Below are 21,510 nucleotides of genomic sequence, written 5' to 3' on the forward strand. Positions count from 1 at the left end.
GTGGGTTTTCTCCGGGCACTCCGGTATCTTCCCACATTCAAAAAACATGCATTTCAGGTGAATTGGCCGGTCCAAATTGTCCCTAGGTGTGGATGAGCGAATGAGTTGTCTGTCCCTGTGTGCCCTGCGATTGGCTGGCAGTTGCACCTCTACTACACTAGGGAATGCTGGCGGGGGAGAGCTCAGATTGCCATAGTTAACACATTTCCTTCTGTCTGAGACGTAGGACCTAAACCACAAGGGTACAGTTCCTGAGATACCAATCCATTATTCCGGACGATCAAGGAATATGTTTTGGTCCAGAGTATCAAAGGGAGCACTACGATGGAGCAGCAGCACTGATGAGGTGCCGGAAAGAACCATTACTTTAGTAACTTAAGCTCTTATTAAGCTTGGTTTGGACCATAAAACATTTCGGAAACACTGCTATAACCCCATAAAATCAAAGTGGGATGTTTAGGACTACAGTACTCCATTATGGCTGGATTACCTTTGGCAAAAACACTCTTGAATCTGCGGATCTCTTTGGCTCCTGGGATCACTACTGTAGTAGACCAGCATGTTCAGAGCGAAGGCTCCGGACTGGAACATAAGGGGATGTTAAATAGCCAGACAGCTCCCTTTTAGGTGCTTTTTTTTCAACCCTGATTTGCCAATACGCATTCTTTCCATGGATTCTGTGTTGTTCACTTCAAATTTGTTGAGCATATAAAAGATTAAAATACAATTTATTTTATCTTTTTAAATATTTTTATGTTTCCAGTGTTTTTCAGGAATGTGTTTTACGATAAGTTTTTTTTTAAGTTTATTAAAAGTTTGGTTTATTCTAGCATTTTGTAGTTTATTTGTTGCTCTACTGAAAAGTCAATATGTATTTTGAAATTGAAATTCTGTTACACGCAGGGATTCCAGTTGCTTAACATAAAAAGGTTTAAAGTTTAAGCGCGTTAAAAGTTCACTAAAAAGTGACAAAAACGCTACTATAATTCAGTAGAATAATAGATTTTTTTAAATAAATAAAAATAACAAAAATACATGTTGTGCATATTATTACATTAATCTGTATTTTTTCAGCTTTTTATTGTTTTTCTTCTCTGTTTTTCCCCCCCCAGCTTTTCAACCATTTTTTCATTTTTTTTTCTTCTTTTTCTTCTTTTGTTCTTCATTTTATTCCCCCCTTTTTTTCTACATCCTCTTTTCTTTCATTGGGCAGAGCGAATCAGGGTGGGCAGTCCCGCCCCCTTCCCCCTTGCTGGTAACGCCCAAGGTTGTGCCCCTAATGCGTTTGATTTACCACCCCCTGAGACTCAAGTCTTGTGACGCCACTGGTGCAATGTTATAATTTTCCCCTTTTGCTTTTCCCTTCTTTCTTTCCCTTACGTTGTTTTTGTTTGTTGAATGTTAAAAAAGGGACAAAAAGGGACACTATAAGTTAAGCTACAAAAAATAAGGTTGGTGACCTCAAGAATTGTAAAATAGTATACATTATTGCGATTCAAACTTTGTTATTATTTCTAAATTGACAAACAAAATTTGACACGATCAAGAGTTGAAATGATTGATAGAGGCGTCTACGTTATTTTTGGGACGGGTCCCTCACACCTTAGCCTAAACTCGGCATCCCCTTTTATTTTTTAGGGTGATTTGTTCATTTTATCATGTGATGTTTGTTTCAACATGCCCCAAAACATAAAAATAATAATATAAAAAATACGTGTACCAAAAATGTGTTTCTTAAATGAAAGTAGAAAGCCACAAAATATTAGTAATTCTTTACCTGTAGATGGCGCTAGCACGCGAGAGCATTCGATATCAACCTATTTACTAAACGAAGAAGAATTTTGAATTTTAAAAGCTAAGCAGGCGGTTCCACGTTGATGTCTGTTTTTCGATTTTTTTTTGTTAAAAATGAAGAGACAAACTATTCTCTTTTAAAATCTTCAAAGGTAATATGGCAGAGGAGTCGGCGGTGAAAGTATGCGTCCGAGTACGGCCAATTATTAAGAGGTGAGTAACTTGTGTATTCCGAAAACGGAATATATCAACAAATTACGTTATTTTTAATTAAAGGCAAAACACACAAATGTAGCCCCGCAAATATGGCCTAAAAGTTACAATTGGCTTGTAATTAAATCATTCCATGTTGAATTTATTTTTATTTGTTATCACAGGGAAGAAAGTGTTTCGTCGGAAACTAACGAGCCCGTCCAAGTGTTTTGGAAAACGGATAAGAAACTCATTCGCCAGATTGACGATGGCAGCTCAAAGTGTTTCAGTTTTGGTATGAACTTTTTGAGTTTATTTGTCTAAACCAAACACAGTCCAATTTTAAATGTTTTCCGTTTTTAACAGATCGAGTGTTCTCTCCTGAAGAAACAACAAATCAACTCTACCAGGAGATCGCTAAGCCCTTGGTTGTTTCAACTGTGGAAGGATACAATGGTTGGTCTTTTAAACAAATTAATTATTAAAATTTTAATTTGTTTAGGGGCGGCAGTAGCTCAGGAGGTAGAGTGCTCGTCTTGGGATCAAGGGATCCCAGTTCGAATCCCGGCTCGTCTGTGTTACATGTCGAAGTGTCCTTGGGTAAGACACTGAACCCCTAATACCCCCAATAAGCAGGTTAGCGCCTTACATGGCTGCAAGGCCGCTATTGGGAAATGTGGAGCACATTGTAAAGCGCTTTGGGAAGTCAGTGACTTGAAAAGCGCTATATAAATGCAGATCATTTCATTTCATTTCAAATTAATCTTCATTGGCATTGTCAAACGTAATGAATATTTTTTTACTGCGAGATTAATTGTGAACTCCAGGGTTAACAAGTACCAAACTTTTTGAAAGTTACGTAGTGTAATATTTGACCACTACACGGCACTGTATTGTCTATTGCGAATTTGACCGGTGCCAAATGAGCACAACGTAGCATCAAGATGCTAGACCAACTTGGCAGAGACTACGAGTTATAGATTCTGCCATGTAAAAGACATGCAAAATTGTCGATGTTTGAACATTGATAAAAATTTATGTTGGTATGATAGTTCATGTATTGCCTATTTTTCAAATTTCTATATATATATTTTTTAACTGAATGAAGGTTTATCTGTACCACTGGTAGGCACTGTATATTATACTCTTCTAAAAGTAATATGGAATGCAATCTGACCTGGGGCCTCATTTATAAAACTGTGTGTCGGAAAGATCACTATAGTTGCTGTACGGAACAGAAACTTCCCATTTTTTTAAACGGTGAGCTTGCATGTCCCAAGCCTGTTTCTCTTTTAATCACAGTCAACTCTAGAGTTGGCACACTTAAGGGGAACGCACCTTTGCCCCTTTAAAAGGCCTAAAACGCTTTTGATTAATATTCAAATCTGTGGGCTCTGAAATCTCCCATGCACAACATCTTCTAGCTGTACAATAAGGCATTGTTCGTCCTTCTATACTGCGAGTGTAATTTTCATCCAAACATCTCTTAATCGTCTAAAGAGCTACAGGCGGGGTTGAATACCCTTATTGTAGCCTACTTAACCAACTGTTATGCAAAACATTTATGACACTTTAGTAAACAAACTATTGCAAACTATTAATTACATAATTTATTTGGTTTTGCTTGTGCTTTCAAGGGGATTCAATGTTGATTATGCCTCTTCTTTTTTTTCTTTTTTTTTTCAAATACACTTGTGTGTGTTGTGTGAAAAGTAATATTTGTTTTTTTTCTGATTGTAAAATTATAGCGAGCCTACAAGAGACTATCAGGCTGATGACTGTGATGTAATATAATTATTGTAGGCTTATTAGTGCATACAGTGAATCTAGAAAGTATTCACAGCGCTTCACTTTTTCCACATTTTGTTATGTTACAGCCTCATTCCAAATTGTATTAATTTAATCTCTTATCTCAAAATTCTACACAAAATACTCCATTATGACAATCTAAAAAAGTTTTTTTTTTAACTTTTTAAAAAATTTATTAAAAATAGAAAACTAAGAAATCACATTTACATAAGTATTCACAGCCTTTGCCATGAAGCTCAAAATTGAGCTCAGGTGCATCTTTTTTCCACTGATCATCCTTGAGATCTTTCTAAAGCTTAATTGGAGTCCACCTGCAGTTAATTCAGTTGATTGGACATGATTTGGAAAGGCACACACCTGTCTATATATGGTCCCACAGTTGAGTGTGCATGTCAGAGCACAAACACCAAGCATGGAGTCGAAAGAAGTGAAGTGATCTGCATTTATATAGCGCTTTACAAGTCAATGACTTCCCAAAGCGCTTTGCAATAAAATGTCTGTAGACCTGCGAGACAGGATTGTCTTGAGGCACATATCTGGGGAAGGATACAGAAAAAAATCTGCTGCTTTGAAGGTACCAATGAGCACAGTGGCCTCCATTATTCGTAAATGGAAGACATTTGGAACCACCAGGACTCTTCCTAGAGCTGGCCGGCCTTCTAAACTGAGCGATCGGGGAAGAAGGGCCTTAGTCAGGGAGGTGACCAAGAACCCGATGGTCACTCTGTCAAAGCTCTAGTTCCTCTGTGGAGGAAAGCCTTCCAGGATAACCATCTCTGCAGCAATCCACCAATCAAGCCTGTTTGGTAGAGTGGCTAGACGAAAGCCACTCCTTAGTAAAAGGAACATGGAAGCCCGTCTGGAATTTGCCAAAAAGCACCTGAATGACTCTCAGATCATGAGAAACAAAATTATCTGGTCTGATGAGACAAAGATTGAACTCATTGGTGTGAATGCCAGGCGCCATGTTTGGAGGAAACAGGCACCGCTCATCACCAGGCCAATACCATCCCTACAGAGAAGCATGGTGGTGGCATCATCATGCTGTGGGGATGTTTTTCAGGAGCAGGAACTGGAAGACTAGTCAGAATAGAAGGAAAAATGAATGCAGCAATATATAGAGATATCCTGGATGAAAATCTGCTCCAGAGCGCTCTGGGGCAAAGGTTCATTTATGAGCAGGACAATGACCCAAAGCACACAGCCAAGATCTCCAAAGATTGGCTTCAGAACCACTCCGTGAATGTCCTGGAGTGGCCCAGCCAGAGTCCAGACTTGAATCCGATCGAACATTTCTGGAGAGATCTGAAAATGGCTGTGCACAAACGTCTCCCATCCAACCTGATTGAGCTTGAGACTTATTGCAAAGAAGAATGGGCAAAACTGCCTAAAGATAGGTGTGCTAAACTTGTGGGATCATATTAAAAAAAACTTGAGGCTGTATTTGCTGCCAAAGGTGGATCAACAAAGTATTAAGCAAAGGCTGTGAATACTTATGTAAATGTGATGTCTTAGTTTTCAATTTTTAATAAATTCCAAAAAAGTGTAAAAAAAACAAAACTTTTTCACATTGTCATAATGGAGTATTTTGTGTAGAATTTTGAGATAAGAGATTAAATTAGTACAATTTGGAATGAGGCTGTAACATAACAAAATGTGGAAAAAGTGAAGCGCTGTGAATACTTTCCGGATGCACTGTATGTAAATTTTGTCAAAATTTTCTTTTCAAACAGGAACTATATTTGCCTACGGGCAGACGTCCTCCGGAAAGACATTTACTATGATGGGGAGTGAGCATGTTCCTGGCGTCATACCTCTGGCTGTCGATAATGTCTTTGAAACCATCAAAAAGGTAAAGTCTTGTCTTAGATCTCAAGTTTTTGTAATCCCTATATTTGTTTGGTCAATCTAATTTTATGATATTTTTTGTGTCAACAGTGTCCAAAGAAAGAATTTCTTCTCAGAGTTTCTTACATGGAAATTTACAATGAAACTGTAACTGATCTGCTTGTTGATAGTTGGAAAAGAAAACCTCTGGAAGTTCGAGAAACTATAAACGTAAGTATGTTCGTTACAGCAGTGTTCCTCAACTTTTTTTCAGCCCTGACACACTTTTTAATTCAGAAATCTCGAGGCACACTGTCCGTCAAATGTTTAACAATGTATTTCTGGCCTCAGTTTTAAATATTTTTTCCATCCATCCGCTGTCTTCCGCTTATCCGAGGTCGGGTCGCGGGGGCAGCAGCGTTAAAAGGTAAACCCAGACGTCCCTATCCCCAGCCAGCTCATCCGATGGGACCCCGAGGCGTTCCCAAGCCAGCCGAGAGACAGTCTCTCCAACGTGTCCTTGGTCGCCCCCCGGCCTCCTGCCGGTGGGACATGTCCGGAACACCTCCCGAGGGAAGCGTCCAGGAGCCATTCTTATATGATGCCCGAGCCACTTCAACTGGCTCCTCTCAACGCGGAGGAGTAGTGGCTCTATACAGAGTCTCTCCCGGATGACTGAGCTTCTCATTTTATCTCTAAGGGAGAACCCAGCCACCCTGCGGAAGAAACTCATTTCGGCAACTTATATCCGGGATCGGGTTGTTTCGGTCATGACCCAAAGTTAATGACCATGGGTGAGGGTAGGAACGTAGATCGACCGGTAGATCGAGAGGTTTGCCTTTCGGCTCAGCTCCCTCTTCACCACGACGGACCGGTACAGGGTCCGAATGATGGCAGACGCTGCAGCGACCTGTCTGTCGATCTCCCGTTCCATCCTACCCTCACTCGTGAACAAAACCCCAAGATACTTGAACCCCTCCACTTGGGCCAAGACCTCCTCCCCAACCCGGAGGGAGCATAACACCCTTTTCCATCTGAGTGGCCTCGGACTTGGAGGTGTTGATCCTCATCCCGGCCGCTTCACACTCGGATGCGAATCGCTCCAGCGAGAGCTGAAGATCACGGGCTGAGGAAGCGAACAGCACCACGTCATCTGCAAAAAGCAGTGACGCAATGCTGAGGCCCCCAAACCGGACTCCATCCCCGCCTAGCCTGCGCCTAGAAATTCTGTCCATAAAAGTTATGAACAGAATCTGTGAATAAGGGCAGCCCTGGTGGAGCCGAACCCTCACCGGGAACGAATCCGTCATACTGCCGGCAATGCGGACCAGACACTGGCACCGGGCATACAGGGACCGCACAGCCCGGATAAGACTGTGCCGTACCCCATACTCCCGAAGCACCCCCGTCAGGGCCTCCCGAGGAACACGGTCGAATGCCTTCTCCAAGTCCACAAAACGCATGTAGAGCGGACAGGCAAACTCCCATGCACCCTCACATACCCCCCAGAGTGTATACAGCTGGTCCAGTGTTCCACGGCCAGGACGAAAACCACACTGTTCCTCCTGAATCCGAGTTTTGACTTCCTGGCGGACCCTCCTCTCCAGCACCTTTGAATAGACCTTACCAGGGAGGCTGAGAAGTGTGATTCCTCTGTAGTTGGAACACACTCTTCTTGAAGACTGGAACCACCACCCCAGTCTGCCAATCCAGAGGCACTGTCCCCGATGTCCACGCAGAGGCGTTTCAACCATGTCACGCCCACAAAATCCAGAGCCCTGCCACTGAGGAGTTTTTTTGACCACCTCGGTGACTTCAACCCCAGTGATACGATAGCCCAACCCAGAGTCCTCAGGCTCTGCTTCCCCAGAGGAAGACGTGTCGGTGGGATTGAGGAAGTCTTCGAAGTACTCCGCCCACCGATTCACAACGTCCCGGGTCGAGGTCAGCAGCGCCCCATCGCCACTATACACAGTGTTGATGGCACACCGCTTCCCCCCCTAAGACGCTGGATATAGGACCAGAATTTCCTCGAAGCCGTTCAAAAGTTGGCTTGCATGACCTCGCCAAACTCCTCCCATACCCGAGTTTTTGCCTCGGCAACCGCCAAAGCCGCATTCCGCTTGGCCAGACGATACTTGCCTGCTGCTTCCAGAGTCCCACAGGCCAGGAAGGCTCGATAAGACTCCTTCTTCAGCTTGACAGCATCTCTCACCGCCAGTGACCACAATGGGTCTGAGGGTTGCCGCCGCGGCAGGCACCGACGACCTTACGGCCACAGCTCCGATCGGCTGCTTCGACAATGGAGGCGCGGAAGATTGTCCACTCGGACTCTTGTCCCCCGCCTCCCTCGGGACATGGGCAAAGTTCTGCCGACAGGAAATTTTGCCATGCGTTCACAATACGCTTTGGTCTGTCGGGTTGGGCCGGCATATTCCCCCACCATCGAAGCCAACTCACCACCAGGTGGTGATCGGTTGACGGCTCCGCCCCTCTCTTCACCCTAGTGTCCAGAACATGCAGCCGCAGACATTGCCCACGTGAGCGTTGAAGTCTCACAGCAGTACGAGGGATTCCCCAGGGGGCGCACTCTCAAGCACACCCTCTAAGGACTCCAAGAAGGGTGGGTACTCCGAACTGCTATTAGGTGCATTAGCACAAACAGCAGTCAGGACCCGTCCCCCCACCCGAAGCCGGAGGGAAGCTACCCTCTCGTTTACTTGGGTGAACCCCAACGTACAGGCGCCGAGCCGTGGAGCAACTAATATGCCCACACCGGCTCTGCGCCTCTCACCATGGGCAACTCCAGAGTGGAAAAGAGTCCAACCCCTCTCTAGAGGACTGGTACCAGAGCCCAAGCTGTGCGTGGATGTGAGTCCGACTATATCTAGTCGGAATTTCTCAACCTCACGCAGAAACTCGGGCTCCTTCCCTGCCAGAGATTTAGCGTTACATGTCCCAAAAGCCAGTTTCTGTAGCCAGGGATCGTCTCGCCAAGGACCCCTCTCTTGGCCGCTACCCAGCTCTCTGCGCACCCGACCCCTTTGGGCCCTCCTACAGGTGGTGAGCCCATTGGAATAAATCTTGGTTTTTTTTTAAACTTAAATTGACACGTTGCCCTAATTGGCAATACAATAAAGTGTTTATTATTCATGGTGACCATGGCTCAGGTTATACAGGTAAATAGGTTTGCTGTAATTTGTCTTTCATCTTGCAGTTATGGCTGCTGAGAAATGTCAAAGAGGCTGGGCAAAAAAAAACGCTCTGTAAAGTGGTGCTTTTTTGCCACTTTTGAGTCTTCAGATTGTATTATTTTTTTGTGCATTCTTTCTGCACTTCTGTTGCACTGGACCTGACATCTAGTGGTCAAAAAAAACACTGCCCTTTCGAAATTAGCTTAAATTATCTTCCAGTGGAACTGTTTTTGCTCAGTTGTATGTTTTTTTTTCAAGGTTTTTAAATTCATTAAGTAAAATATCTATCTACCCTTGAGAGGGGTGACCGATAGCAAGACAAACGCATACTAAAAACAAGGAAAATAAAAACGGGAAAAAGTAGCAAAAAAATCACACACACATTTTTTTGGGCACTTGGCCCATCCAAATGCCCAAACACCCACAAGTTGAGTACCTCGGCTCCCAAGTCGGTCATGCTTTCGTCCCTCCACATGAAACGGGACACAAAAAAGCGGCCATGTCACTCAGGTCTGGGTGACACAACACACTCTTCTGTTCAATAGCAGGGCTTGACAGCTTTCACTGGTTTATCCCTGCTGCATCATACGGTGCCCTGCCCATCCCTTAGAACGCGTCCAAAAATCCTTCTGTCCTTTCACAACACCTCTCCACTCATTCCTATCATGAACAAGAGCTCGAACTTCCATTATATTTAGACCTCTTTCCGGCAGTTCACTCATAACACTATCCATCCACGTCAATTGCAGCCTTTCCTCTTGGTCTCCTTCAATTTACTTCTGCTCTGTAGATCCTCTCCAACATTCGCTCCTCATCCATCCTCTCCATGTGTCCAAACCAACCGAGTACTCTCTTATCCACACGCTTGCTCAGTTTCACTACTACTCCAGTTCTATCGCTCACAATTTCATATCCCAATCCATCCGGTGCTAGGACCATTCGACATCAAGTGCTCGGTGCTACGACCACTCGGGACTGTTTATTAGCCACAGACTGCTATGTCAACAAGACCCAGCGGCCTACAAAGCAACGAAGCAGAGTGGCAAGACAGCGGCGTGATGAGGAAGCGGGCCGGGCTAACAGCTAGGCTAAAGGCTAACCCCTCTAACATCCATTTTGCTCTACAACGTTCGCTCTCTGGACAATAAACTGGACCATTTAACATCTGAAAGTGGCATCGAACCGCGAGATGACGAACTGCTGCGCTAAAATTCTGACGAAGACATGGTTAATCTTATCTATCCCGGCTGACGTTCAACGAAACTGTGCGGGTCAGATGTATCGACATTTCGTTCTGTATACACGTGTACACGAATGACAATAAAGTAAATCTGAATCCATTCTTGTCATTCCTAACACACTCCTCAAACACCTAATCTCAAAAACATTTAATTTCCTTCCCAAATCTGCGCTCAGGCTCCAAGTTTCTGCACTATACAACACAGTTGGCACAATCGCACCTTCATACAGTCCCCTCTTAACATCCATACTCATACTTTTGTTGCTCATCACTCTCCTTCAAGCATTCAAAACCTTGCTTCCTTGATTCGCCCTCTGCAATACCACGCACTCCATTCCACCAACTGCAGCCACATCACAACCCAAGTACCTCAAGCTTTCAACTTCTTTCAGCACCTGTCCATGCAACCTTATTTCTAACGCCATGCCCACTCAATCATGTGAACACTTCATCACCTTACTCTTCCCAACATTCACACATAATTTATGCCTATCACATACGCTTCCAAACTCCATTACCATCCTTCTCAATGTTTCCTCAGAATCAGCCACAAGCGCTGTGTCATCTGCTAAACAAACAACTTGACTTACCTGCCACACCGTTCCACTGTTATCCATCATCTCTACACCTCTGCCCAATACTCTTGCATTCACCTCTCTCACCACACCATCCGTGTACACATTAAACAGCCATGGTGACATCACACACCCCTGTCTCACACCAGTCAACACAGGGAACCACTCACTCCCTACTCTTACACATGCTCTGCTGTTCACATAAAAACTCTCCAATCCTTCCAACAACTTTCCACCCACTCCATACATCACCATCACTTGCCACAACGCCTCTCTATCAGCTCTGTCATACACCTTTTCCAAGTCCATGAAAGCCAGATAAACATCCTTACCTTTTGCAAAATATTTCTCACACACCTGTCGTACTGCAAACACCTGATCCATACATCCTCTTCCTTTCCTGAAGCCACTCTTCTCCATCACCACCTCACCTGTTCTTCCTCTCACTCTCTTAATCAAGACTCTTCCATACAGCTTACACAGACAAACTGATACCTCTCAAATTTCTCCATTCATACTTATCACCTTTACCCTTATACAATGGCACCACACATGCACTACACCAAACAATCGGAACCACACCACTTAAAAAGCATACATTCAACAAGAGTACTAACCAGTCAATCATAGCCGTGCCACCTTTCTTCAAGCATTCAGCAGCACAATCATCCAACCCAGGTGCCTTCCCTCCTTTTATTTCTTTCACTGCCTCTTGCACCTCCCACGTTTCCACAGGCTTCACATTTAAATCATCTAACACGGGCATTCTCCCCATACCACTGATCGCCTCGACACTCACTTCTCTCCATTCTCCACATTTAGCTACTCCTCAAAATACCCATCTCATCCTGACTGCACTACCGCTAACCAGCATTCTACCATCCTTATCTTTGACTTTCTATTCCTTTCCAGACTCCCTCTTTCTTTTCATTTCTTTCCAGAACACTTTTCTCCTTTCCTCAAAGTTCACTCCTATCTTTTGATACCATTCATGATTTGCTTTCCTTTTCGTCTCTTCCACTGCATCTTTTACCAACCTTTTCTTGACTTTATACCTTTCATATGCATCACCACTCTTTTCTTGCAGCCACACCTCAAAGGCACATCTCTTCTCTGTCACTACCTCTGAGACCTCATCATTCCACCATTCACTTCCTTTCCTAATACCTCGACCAACTTTTCCATTCCACACACTTATTTCGCACTCCTCAAAACTGCCTGTTTAAACTACTTCCATTCCATTTCCACACTTTCCACTTCTGTTCTAGTAACATGTTCATACTCGTCCCCTATCCGCTCTTTAAACTCTTTCCTTTTCTGCCTTATTCAACTCTGACATTTTCTTCTCCTCCCTAACACTCTTCTTATGACTCGCCCTACACGATCAATCTATTTTCAGTTTTCCTTCCACGAAAAAATGATAAGAGTTGCCACTCATTTCACCTCTGTAAACAATCTACTTAACATCCCTTTTCTTACCACTACACAATCCATCAGTGCTCTGTCCACCATCTTACCACCATCCACTCTGACAAAGGTATACTTATCCACGTCCCTCTTTTTAAACAATATATTTGCAATCACCAACTCATTTTCCACACATAAGTCAATTTCTTCCCACTCTCATTTATTCCTGGTACTCCATATCTACCAATCACATTTTCAACCGTTCCATCACCCACTGCTGCATTCAGGTCACCTAGTATTACCACTTTCCACCCTTCTTTCGCACTTGCCACACATTCGGGCAATTCCTTCCAGAACTCCTCTCTCTCCTCAGCACTTCTTTCTGAACCAGGTCTATAGCCTAGATGGTAAGGCGCCCGCTTTGAGACTGGGAGGTCGGTGGTTCGCGCCCCGGCCGAGTCATTCCTAAGACTTAAAAAGTGGTCGGCGGCGCCCTCTGTTGGCTGCGGCTGCATCGGCTCGCTACAACGGGTCAGGTGCAATCGACATTTCGTTCTGTGTACATTGTTACACAGAATGACAATACAAGGAAATTATTATTATTATTATTATTATTATATGCGCTAACATCCATACTTCTACACCCCACTTTAACCTCACCCACATCAATCTGGAAGATATCTTTTTCCTCTCTACCAGTTTTTATTTTGCTTTCTCACTCACAAGCACAGCCACTCCTTCTCTAGCATAATTATGCCGGTTTTAAAACCGGCATAATTATGTGATTGTATATTTTACCCTGCAATCTTAAATAGCTTCATCAAACAAAATCTATTTAAATATACTGTACTACCTCATAAATGGATTAGTATATATGGCTGTTGGGAAGAATAGAGGAAATGATAGCCGATGTCAACTGTTATGTGTCATCATGACGGTGCAACTTTTAGTTTCAAAACCTTGCAACACTTAAGTATTTTGGGTTTATACTGAGCAACAGAGTTAAAACCACAAAATGCAGAGGAGTTTGGAAACTTTTTTCAAGAAGGTGCCAATAAAAGAAGCTAACACAACTAATCTCAAGTAGCATTTGGAGTCCAATAATCCGGTACAATTTGCCTGGATAGTCCGCAAAGGAAGAATAGTCAAGTCAAGTCACATTTATCTAAATAGCCCTTAATCACAAAAATGTCTCAAAGGACTGCACAGGATTACAATTACACAATTGCACAATTACCTGATCTTAAACCAGCATGCGGGCAAGAAACAGCTTAAAAACCTCAGTGTGAGGAAAAAAGAGAAACCTTGAGAAAGTACCTCACATGTGGTAATCCCTCTTCCAGGATTGACCAGGGTGAATCACAATTAGCATTACTGTACACAGAATAGTAAACACTAGGTAAAATGTTGAAAATGTCCGGAAAGTGGATGACAGCAACCACGCCCCAGCCTATAAACTAGTCCAGAAAGTCTATGACGGCCACGACACAGCTTCCCATCTCTGCCAGCTGGTAAATGCAGGGGTTGACATGCTTCAGGTCAGACGCTGGTCCGCTGACTCATCTCAAATCGTCCTTCTCCTTCGTATCACCACCAGGCAGGCAGTCGGAAGAAGACAGGACAATACAGAATATGAGGCGGGCATCAATCATAAGCTTTGGAATAGAAGTGTGTCTTAAGCCTCGATTTAAAAACTTCCGTTGAGGTTGCAGATCTTGTCTCCGGAGGCAGGGCATACCATAACACCGGGGCCCGGATGGAGAACGCTCTCGAGCCTGCAGACTTCTTGGCTCTCGGAGCAAATATTCACGGATTGCAGTTTGTCAATTGGATATTCTTAGAGTTTACACTGGAGTCACAAAATACAAACAAGCCATTGTTAAATTGCGGGTTCTAAAGGATAATATTACACTGTACCTTGCTACTGAAATCCTGCCGTTCAATACAGTTGAGAAACCAGCGTTCAGAGACATGCTGTACAAGTTTGATCATTTGTACGGCCCACCAGTCAAAACTATTTTAAGTCAACAAGTTCATATTCAAGTTAATGACATCATAATAGAGCATATGCTGTGCGTTTTTTTTACTGTTTTACCAGTCTTTGTTTTCAAAGCACAAGAACTTAAAGAGACATCTGTTTTCTGGTGTTAAGTGCATTTACTTAAATGTGTTGAAATACTAAAACTTGAAGAGAAGCAAACATACATTTATCTGCTCTGTTGCAGAGTGTGTGTTTAAATTAGTATTTTCTTTCTCATCTCTACACCAAATTTTTAATTTTTTTCCATTTTGCACTTTATTATTGAAAAGTCAAGTCAAAGACCTTACGACATGTTACCTCACCTGTGCATTGTTCGTCAAAAGGTTTTAACATAACAGGCTGAAATCCTGCACTGCTGCATTATTTCTTTTAAAGGAACAGAATGTAAAGTTAATAATGATCCATCGATTTTTTTTTCTTGACCATTTCAATGCTCTTCTTTATTAAGCGATGTATATGTATGTAATATATATATATATATATATATATATATATATATATATATAATTAATGCAGACGTTTTTTATTTTTTACTTTTAGACCATATATTGGTCAATCATGAATACTTGTGTGACAATTAATTGTCTCAGAAAGTTCTGAATCATGACAGCCTTATTAGTATGTTATCTGCAGTGTCCTACTCATACGGATGAGTATGATTTAGTGGAAAAAGGTCGACATACACAACAATGGGATATTTTTGCACAGGTGTGATACGGCATTTTCCTGTGGCACCCTTATTGAAAAAAAAACTGGGTCTGCATTCCCTTTTTAAGAATGGGGTTCCTAGTCATATTATTTGAGGATAAGAATTGTCTTTATTGTCATCAATAAGTGGTAATCAACGAGATTAGAGATTTAATACCTAATTTTTAGTTTTATTTGTTTATGATGGCTTTTATCTAATGTGTGCAGAAAACTATCTATGTAGCGGACCTAACTGAGGAACTGGTGACATCTTCTGCACAAGTACTTGCCTGGATTCGCAAAGGAGAAAGTAAGTCGAGTTTTCTTTCAATTTTTTAGGTGGTCTGTTTATTATTTCAATGTGTTTAAATTTTCAGAAAATCGTCACTATGGAAAGACCGAAATGAACCAGCGCAGCAGTCGCTCGCACACGGTTTTCCGGATGGTATTTAAACTCAAATCTTCTAAAGTTATACATTTTAAATGTATACATATTGAACTTAATGGATGAACTGTTTCTGTTCCAAACTCCATTTGCAAATGAATCTAAAGCTCTATGGCTTTTACTCTTCTTTATTTTAATGACAAAATCTTATCTTAAATTTTATAGAATAATCCTTACTAAAATGATAATAAATGGTGTACTGTGCTAGATCCTTGAGAGCCGTGAAAGAAGTGACCTGGCATCAGGTGAAAATGCCGATGGAGCCATTATTGTTTCCCATCTGGTAAGTATGCGTTTCTTTGTGCTGTACTTTAAAGGTGGTGGGGTGCGTTGTCAGACAGAGATGTAAATGTTCAAACAGGCTTGTTTAACTTAGATTTTGTCAGAAAAGACGCAGTGGAGGATTCCCACTGTGGATTCTGGTCCTTTTTAGGATTTACAGGCTCGCATAGGCTAAAGCCTGGCAAAACAAAGCCTGCAATTGCCCGAAAAAGATGTGAATCACTTTTAGGTTGCTCTACGGCCTGAAGATAACATTTTTTACTACTGTAGTCTGTATTTGTAAACAGGAACTATGGGGCTAAACAGACAGTTAAAAACAAGCAAAGTCAATCGATGGATGATGCAGTTGCTTCTCGGCGGATTTTTTCTTTTATTTGTCTGCATTATTGCGTGTTTTGGAGTGTGGAAATATTTTACACGGTTGTATTTACTACACTCACGGATGTAAGAGGTGCATGGTTGCGTTCAGTATTATTGATTATGATGGCTGCAAAGACTGAGTTACCGCGGCTTTATATTTTCCCAGTATCTTGTTTCAGACTGATCTTGATGTTTCTGCGATTAGTCTATTTTTAAATTCACTTGAATCCAATTCAAACTGTTTGTCATATGCGCAGTAAAGAACCACAGTTCCCTGCACAATGAAATTCTTACTCTTACACTGTTGCCAGCGAGAAACAAAATAGAAACTAAGAAATGGTTGCCATTTCTTGAATCCCAAGAGTTTAACTTTCCTAATCATATGTGAAATGACGCATTTGAGTGATTGGTGACATCGTACAGACACCATGTCCATACATGTCCGAGACGCGTATTTGCTTCTTTGCGAGCTGTCAGAATGTTAAGGGGTAAATATGTTTGACTGAACTATCTGACTGTTTTGTTGATGTTCCCACGGTAGCGCCTAATAGTCCGGTGCGCCTTATGTATGGAAAATATATGACAAAAAATTATTTTGGGGCGTTGCGCCTTATAACACGGTGCACCTTAGTCGTGAAAATACATACGGTCATGATACGTTGTACACAATTATCAAATGTTTTAGATCAGATACATTCTGCTCCATTGGAAATTTGAAAAATTGAAAAAAACCTGCATATGTCAAACGTGCCCCCTTGGCAGGGCCTGGCGCGCCCCACTGTTTGAGAAAAACTGCAGTAGAGTGACTGAGTGTCCAATTGTATTACTTTTTAATTGCTGGTTGAAATGCATTTGGCTGCAGCCGGCCAATGAGATACAGAAGTCCATATATGTCCAGAGATAAGCGAATTGGTTACAAAGATAAAAAATCATCTACTCAAAATCACATTTTTTTTTTTTTTTACATATTTCTACCATACTCTGCAACTTAAATTTTTATATATCATTTAAATTTTTTTCATGATGTTGATTTAATTCCCCTAACTTCTTATATATCATTTTTGTCTTTTACCTCGCTGACAGTCGTGGCTGTGGAGTAAAACGAATGCTTTATAAGGTTTGCTTTCATTTATATTTGACTCCTTTTCTATCTTAGAATTTAGTTGACTTGGCTGGATCGGAGAGAGCAAGCCAAACCGGGGCTGAAGGTACAGAACTACAGTTATTGTGCTGTAATTGAAGCCTCAAATGTTTTAATGTTGCGCCAATGTGCTGCTAATGGGTGTGACTGTTAGTTTGTTGTTAACGTGTTTATTATTAACCAGGCGCACGCTTGAAAGAAGGCTGCAATATCAACCGCAGTCTTTTTACACTTGGTCAAGTCATAAAGAAGCTTGGTGAAGAAAGCCAAAGGTATTTAGAGTTTCAAATACTTACTCAGATCCTTGAGTAATGTTTTGAAATATACAGGGATCAGAATTTTCCGCGGATCCGCGGATTTCCGCTGTTTTTGAACCCCAAAGGTCATTTCCGTAAATCGTCTAAATTCGATGAGAAAATATTTTGGGGGGGTGAGGTATGATACGTGACTGTTTCATCACACAACGTGGTTTAGCTAACAAATAGATCGACTCCTACCATTGGTTCGCTGATAACCAATCAGCGGAGCTTTTGTTCAGAGCATTGGCTTTCTCAAACATGGCGCTCCTTCCGGTCTTTTCAAACGGTGAAATGAGTGTTTGAAAAAGTAAATATGAAAATACCAAGAAAGGAAGACGAGGCTTTTGTCTCCGAGATTGATAAAGGAATCAAGAATAAATTTAAGTGGTCATGGCTGGAGAAGACTGTCACAGTAAACGTTAAAATTGGCGGAAAGATCGAGGAAGTTGTGTCGATCTGATCAATTATGGTACGCGAGGTTGTGTGGCACTGATCGATCATGCTAAAATGAACAAGCACAAAGTAAAAATAGCTTGCCGGCGATCAAATTATGCACTCGGACCTGCATTTAAAATCGGCAGTGAAACTCACAGTAACACCACCGGTTCAACATTATTGGCCGTTCCAAATCCTTCCACTTCAAATACTAGCAGCAGTCAACCACTGGTTCCCCTGTGTGACAGAAAATCCCAATCTGAGGTATTTATAAATCTATTTATTTATGAAATGATTCTATCTTTTGTGTTTATACAATATTTAGAACAGGATAAACAAAATTAACCCATTTGTTATAAACATGATTAAAATAAATTATATTGTATCATCATGATCATGTTCAATATTACAAATTCTTTTAATGTCAATATATTATTATTTTTTAAATTTTTATATATATATATATATATATATATATATATATATATATATATAATACATGGTTTCTGTTTTGTTGGATTTAATTCATTCTAGTGCAATTTTCACATAGCAAATAAGATAAATGCTGTTGGCTTCAGGGGGGCTTTGCCCCCCACCGGGCTCCGCCCTGGACCCTGGCTATTTCAGCTGAAAATGAAAATCTCCATTCTGATCCCTGAATATAGAGACATTTTTGCTAGTATCGTTTCAGATTTAGCATTTGGTACTTCAAATGTGAAATGTTTTTTAAACAAAACAAAATATATTTGAACATAACTGAACATCTTGTAGTATGCATTAATATGACTTATTGTCATGACTCTTTATTTCAGTGGTTTTATCAACTACAGAGACAGTAAGTTAACACGAATTCTTCAGAACTCTCTTGGTGGAAACGCCAAAACGGTCATCCTCTGCACAATCACAACTGCGGCTCTTGATGAGACTCTCCGCACTCTCCAGGTGGGATTCGGAATGTATTTTTTTTCAATACGTGTAAATATAAAAGCAACCACATTTTCTTCTGACTTTGAATTTACAGATAATGCAAGTAAGCCTTGAAAATTACTATTTATAAATGTATTCAATTACTTAGTGATGAAAGATTAATCAATTGTCAACCATTTTAAACTAGTAATTGTTTGGATACGCTTTATGATGACATTTTTCCAAATCCCCAGAATTTGAGCTTTTAAATAATATTAAATAAAACATTTTTCCATGATGTGTTGAATCAAAAACTCCAATTATTTTTCTGATTCTTTTTTGGGCCGTATTACATATTAAAATGGTTTCTTACACATTTTAATATTAAAATCTTTCATCTGTCAGGGTTTTTACGGTTGCTTAAAATCCTCAAATTCTCAAATTCTATTGCGTTTTAAAGGATTGAAAAGTGCTTGAACGTTGGGTGAAGTGCTGGTAAATGCTTGAAATTGTTGCCATGTTTTTCAACATGTCTGCTAAAAAACATTGCCAACAATAATCTCTGGTGGCTTCAATTTGCCATTGCATTTATTCATTCTTCGTGATAAATTGCAGCTGGAATTAGTTTGTATGGCATTGTCCTATAAGGTGTCATCGCCCCACACCAGACAAGTGCATACTACCCTTAAACAGGGCACTATGAAATAGGTTTTAGTGCAAGGATTACACATTAATTATTGACATTTATTATTAGCCTGGTAGCATTTCCCAGTGGTAACTTGTATTGGGAAAAACTTCCTGAAACTGTTAATGTAGGCTACATAATACTCATTACATACATACATGCATTATTTTACCCAACACCTATATGGGGAGATTTTTAAAAAAAAAAACAAATCTATCTGCATTTAACTCAAGAAATAAAAATCATATGTCTTAAACTGCACACGCAAGATTAAAAATGGCATATGTAAATCGCAGATATATTTTTGACTCCAAATTACATGATTCATACCGGATTTTTTTCTTTTAATGGTAGTGGATAAATAGAAAATTGGTCTTAGAAAGTCTTTTTTTTTTAAAGTGCTTGAATTTGACCATGAAAAAGTTCTTCAAACCCGGTACATAATAAACATAAGTTGCGTTTGTTGTATACCTTTATTTTATAACCTTACATTAGAAATAAATATATGATATACAAAATGTTGTGAAAGACAAATGAAAACATGAATGATCTTTATAAATATACTAAGAATGAAACCAACAATTTGCTCACAATTATTTATCATTGTTTTAATCTCCATACCTGCATTTTACAGTTTGCTAGCACTGCAAAGAAAATGAAAAACGATCCACACGTCACAGAAGTTTCCGACGATGGCGCACTACTCAAACGGTATCGCAACGAAATCGTCGACCTCAAGAGAAGACTTCAGGAGGCAGGAACCGTTTATTATTTCTCTTGTCCTACAATTCGTTGTCCGTAGGCGGACTAGTTAACCAAGTGGTTCTATAATGCAGGTTTCTTCGGTCACACAGACCACAGCGACCGAGAAAGAGGTACTGTCTCAACTTCTTCAAGAAAAACATCAACTTCAAGTTGAACAGGAGGACAGAATAAAAAATCTCACCAAACTGCTGGTCACCAGTAACAACCTGACTCGTGTACACAGGGTAATTAGTTATAAAATTTTAGGAGATTTTGCTTTTCTCCAAATCTGTTTTCCTAAACAGCCCTGATTGTTTCGAAGGTGCCCAAACGCAGGGTCACATGGGGAGGGAAAATGTTATGCTTGGCCAACCTTTCTTCAGCTGAAGACTCGCCAGCAGCGCCCAGCTATGCTAACTCCTTCAACCAGAAGAGGAAGGCCGATACATCCTGTTTGATGGAGCTGGTTGAAGGTAATAGACTTGTTCAATGAAACTGGTAGTTTCCTTAGTTATCGATCCAAATATGATTATAGCAGGGGGCGGGAACCATTTTGACTCAAATAGCCATGAAAGATATAGCCAAGATAATAATAATAATAATTGAGTCAAGTCATTTTCATTTGTATAGCCCTTAATCACAAATAGTCTCAAAGGGCTTCACAGGTTATTACACATAAGCAGTTGAGGTTATTTATATGCTATAGAGTAGAAGTGAGTTTTAAGCTTAGATTTGAACATTTCCACTGAGGTTGCAGATCGGATCTCAGGGGGAAGAGCATTCCACAACACCGGGATCACCAGAAGACCGGCGTTCTTAGAACGGAGGCTTCAGGCCGGAAAATAGGAGGAAATCAGATCTGAAAGATATGAGGGGGAAAGGCCATGTATGATTTTGTATACTAATAAGAGAACCTTGAAATCACATCTTAGGCTAACAGGGAGCCAATGCAGGTTAGCCAAAATTGGTGTGATGTGATCGGACTTTTTTGTCCTAGTTAAAAGCCTCGCTGCGGCATTTTGTACCAGCTGAAAACTTGAGTCTGGTCATCGGAAGACCGGAGAGTAGTGCATTACAGTAATCGAGACGGGAGGTAACAAACGCGTGAATTATAATCTCCGCATCCGACTGAGACCGTATAGGACGAATTTTAGCAATGTTACGAAGATGGAAGAAAGCGGTTCTAGTAATTTTCTTCACATGTGTTTGAAAGGACAGATCGGGGTCAAATCTGACACCTAAATTTTTAAGTGAGTCGCTCTGTGTGATGTGGCATTTGTCAATGTTCACAGCAGTTTTAGAGAACAAGTCGCAGCATTTAGATGGACCAATAACTAACATTTCAGTCTTTTCAGAGTTAAGACGCAAGAAATTGAGTGACATCCACTCTTTTATCTCAGTAAGGCAGGCCTCCAAATTTGCACAGTTGAGATATAGTTGAGTGTCA

The 21,510-nt window shown here is 41.1% G+C and overlaps 2 protein-coding genes across 6 annotated transcripts in view; one reads left to right on the top strand and one right to left on the bottom strand.

Moving 5' to 3' along the window:
* zbtb17 (zinc finger and BTB domain containing 17) overlaps nucleotides 1-21,510 on the bottom strand; it is a 119,106-nt gene that overhangs the window by 25,288 nt on the left and 72,308 nt on the right. Inside the window, exon 16 of one of the 2 annotated variants that reach the window (XM_088333000.1) lies at nucleotides 12,829-13,887. The exons of the other annotated variant lie outside the window; for it this stretch is intronic. The gene's annotated coding sequence lies outside the window, so the exon portion shown is untranslated. Of the gene's footprint in view, nucleotides 1-12,828; nucleotides 13,888-21,510 lie in introns of those variants that run through there. 2 annotated transcript variants of the gene reach the window in all.
* cenpe (centromere protein E) overlaps nucleotides 1,849-21,510 on the top strand; it is a 55,404-nt gene continuing 35,742 nt past the window's right edge. For 3 of the 4 annotated variants that reach the window (XM_088332992.1, XM_088332995.1, XM_088332993.1), the window contains exons 1-14: nucleotides 1,849-2,007; nucleotides 2,172-2,281; nucleotides 2,353-2,442; nucleotides 5,529-5,647; nucleotides 5,734-5,853; nucleotides 14,995-15,076; nucleotides 15,144-15,211; nucleotides 15,420-15,494; nucleotides 17,010-17,061; nucleotides 17,179-17,266; nucleotides 18,541-18,670; nucleotides 19,954-20,073; nucleotides 20,156-20,308; nucleotides 20,386-20,536. In XM_088332992.1, the coding sequence (XP_088189118.1) occupies nucleotides 1,952-2,007; nucleotides 2,172-2,281; nucleotides 2,353-2,442; nucleotides 5,529-5,647; nucleotides 5,734-5,853; nucleotides 14,995-15,076; nucleotides 15,144-15,211; nucleotides 15,420-15,494; nucleotides 17,010-17,061; nucleotides 17,179-17,266; nucleotides 18,541-18,670; nucleotides 19,954-20,073; nucleotides 20,156-20,308; nucleotides 20,386-20,536 (1,414 nt within the window). In that variant the 5' untranslated portion in view covers nucleotides 1,849-1,951. Of the gene's footprint in view, nucleotides 2,008-2,171; nucleotides 2,282-2,352; nucleotides 2,443-2,488; nucleotides 2,587-5,528; nucleotides 5,648-5,733; nucleotides 5,854-14,994; nucleotides 15,077-15,143; nucleotides 15,212-15,419; nucleotides 15,495-17,009; nucleotides 17,062-17,178; nucleotides 17,267-18,540; nucleotides 18,671-19,953; nucleotides 20,074-20,155; nucleotides 20,309-20,385; nucleotides 20,537-21,510 lie in introns of all 4 variants that reach the window. The other variant, XM_088332994.1, reaches the window with a different exon arrangement.

This window comes from Urocampus carinirostris, chromosome 3 (genome assembly GCF_059441175.1).
Source record: "Urocampus carinirostris isolate Australia breed hairy pipefish chromosome 3, RoL_Ucar_1.0, whole genome shotgun sequence".
In the NCBI taxonomy this organism is placed as follows: Eukaryota; Metazoa; Chordata; class Actinopteri; order Syngnathiformes; family Syngnathidae; genus Urocampus; species Urocampus carinirostris.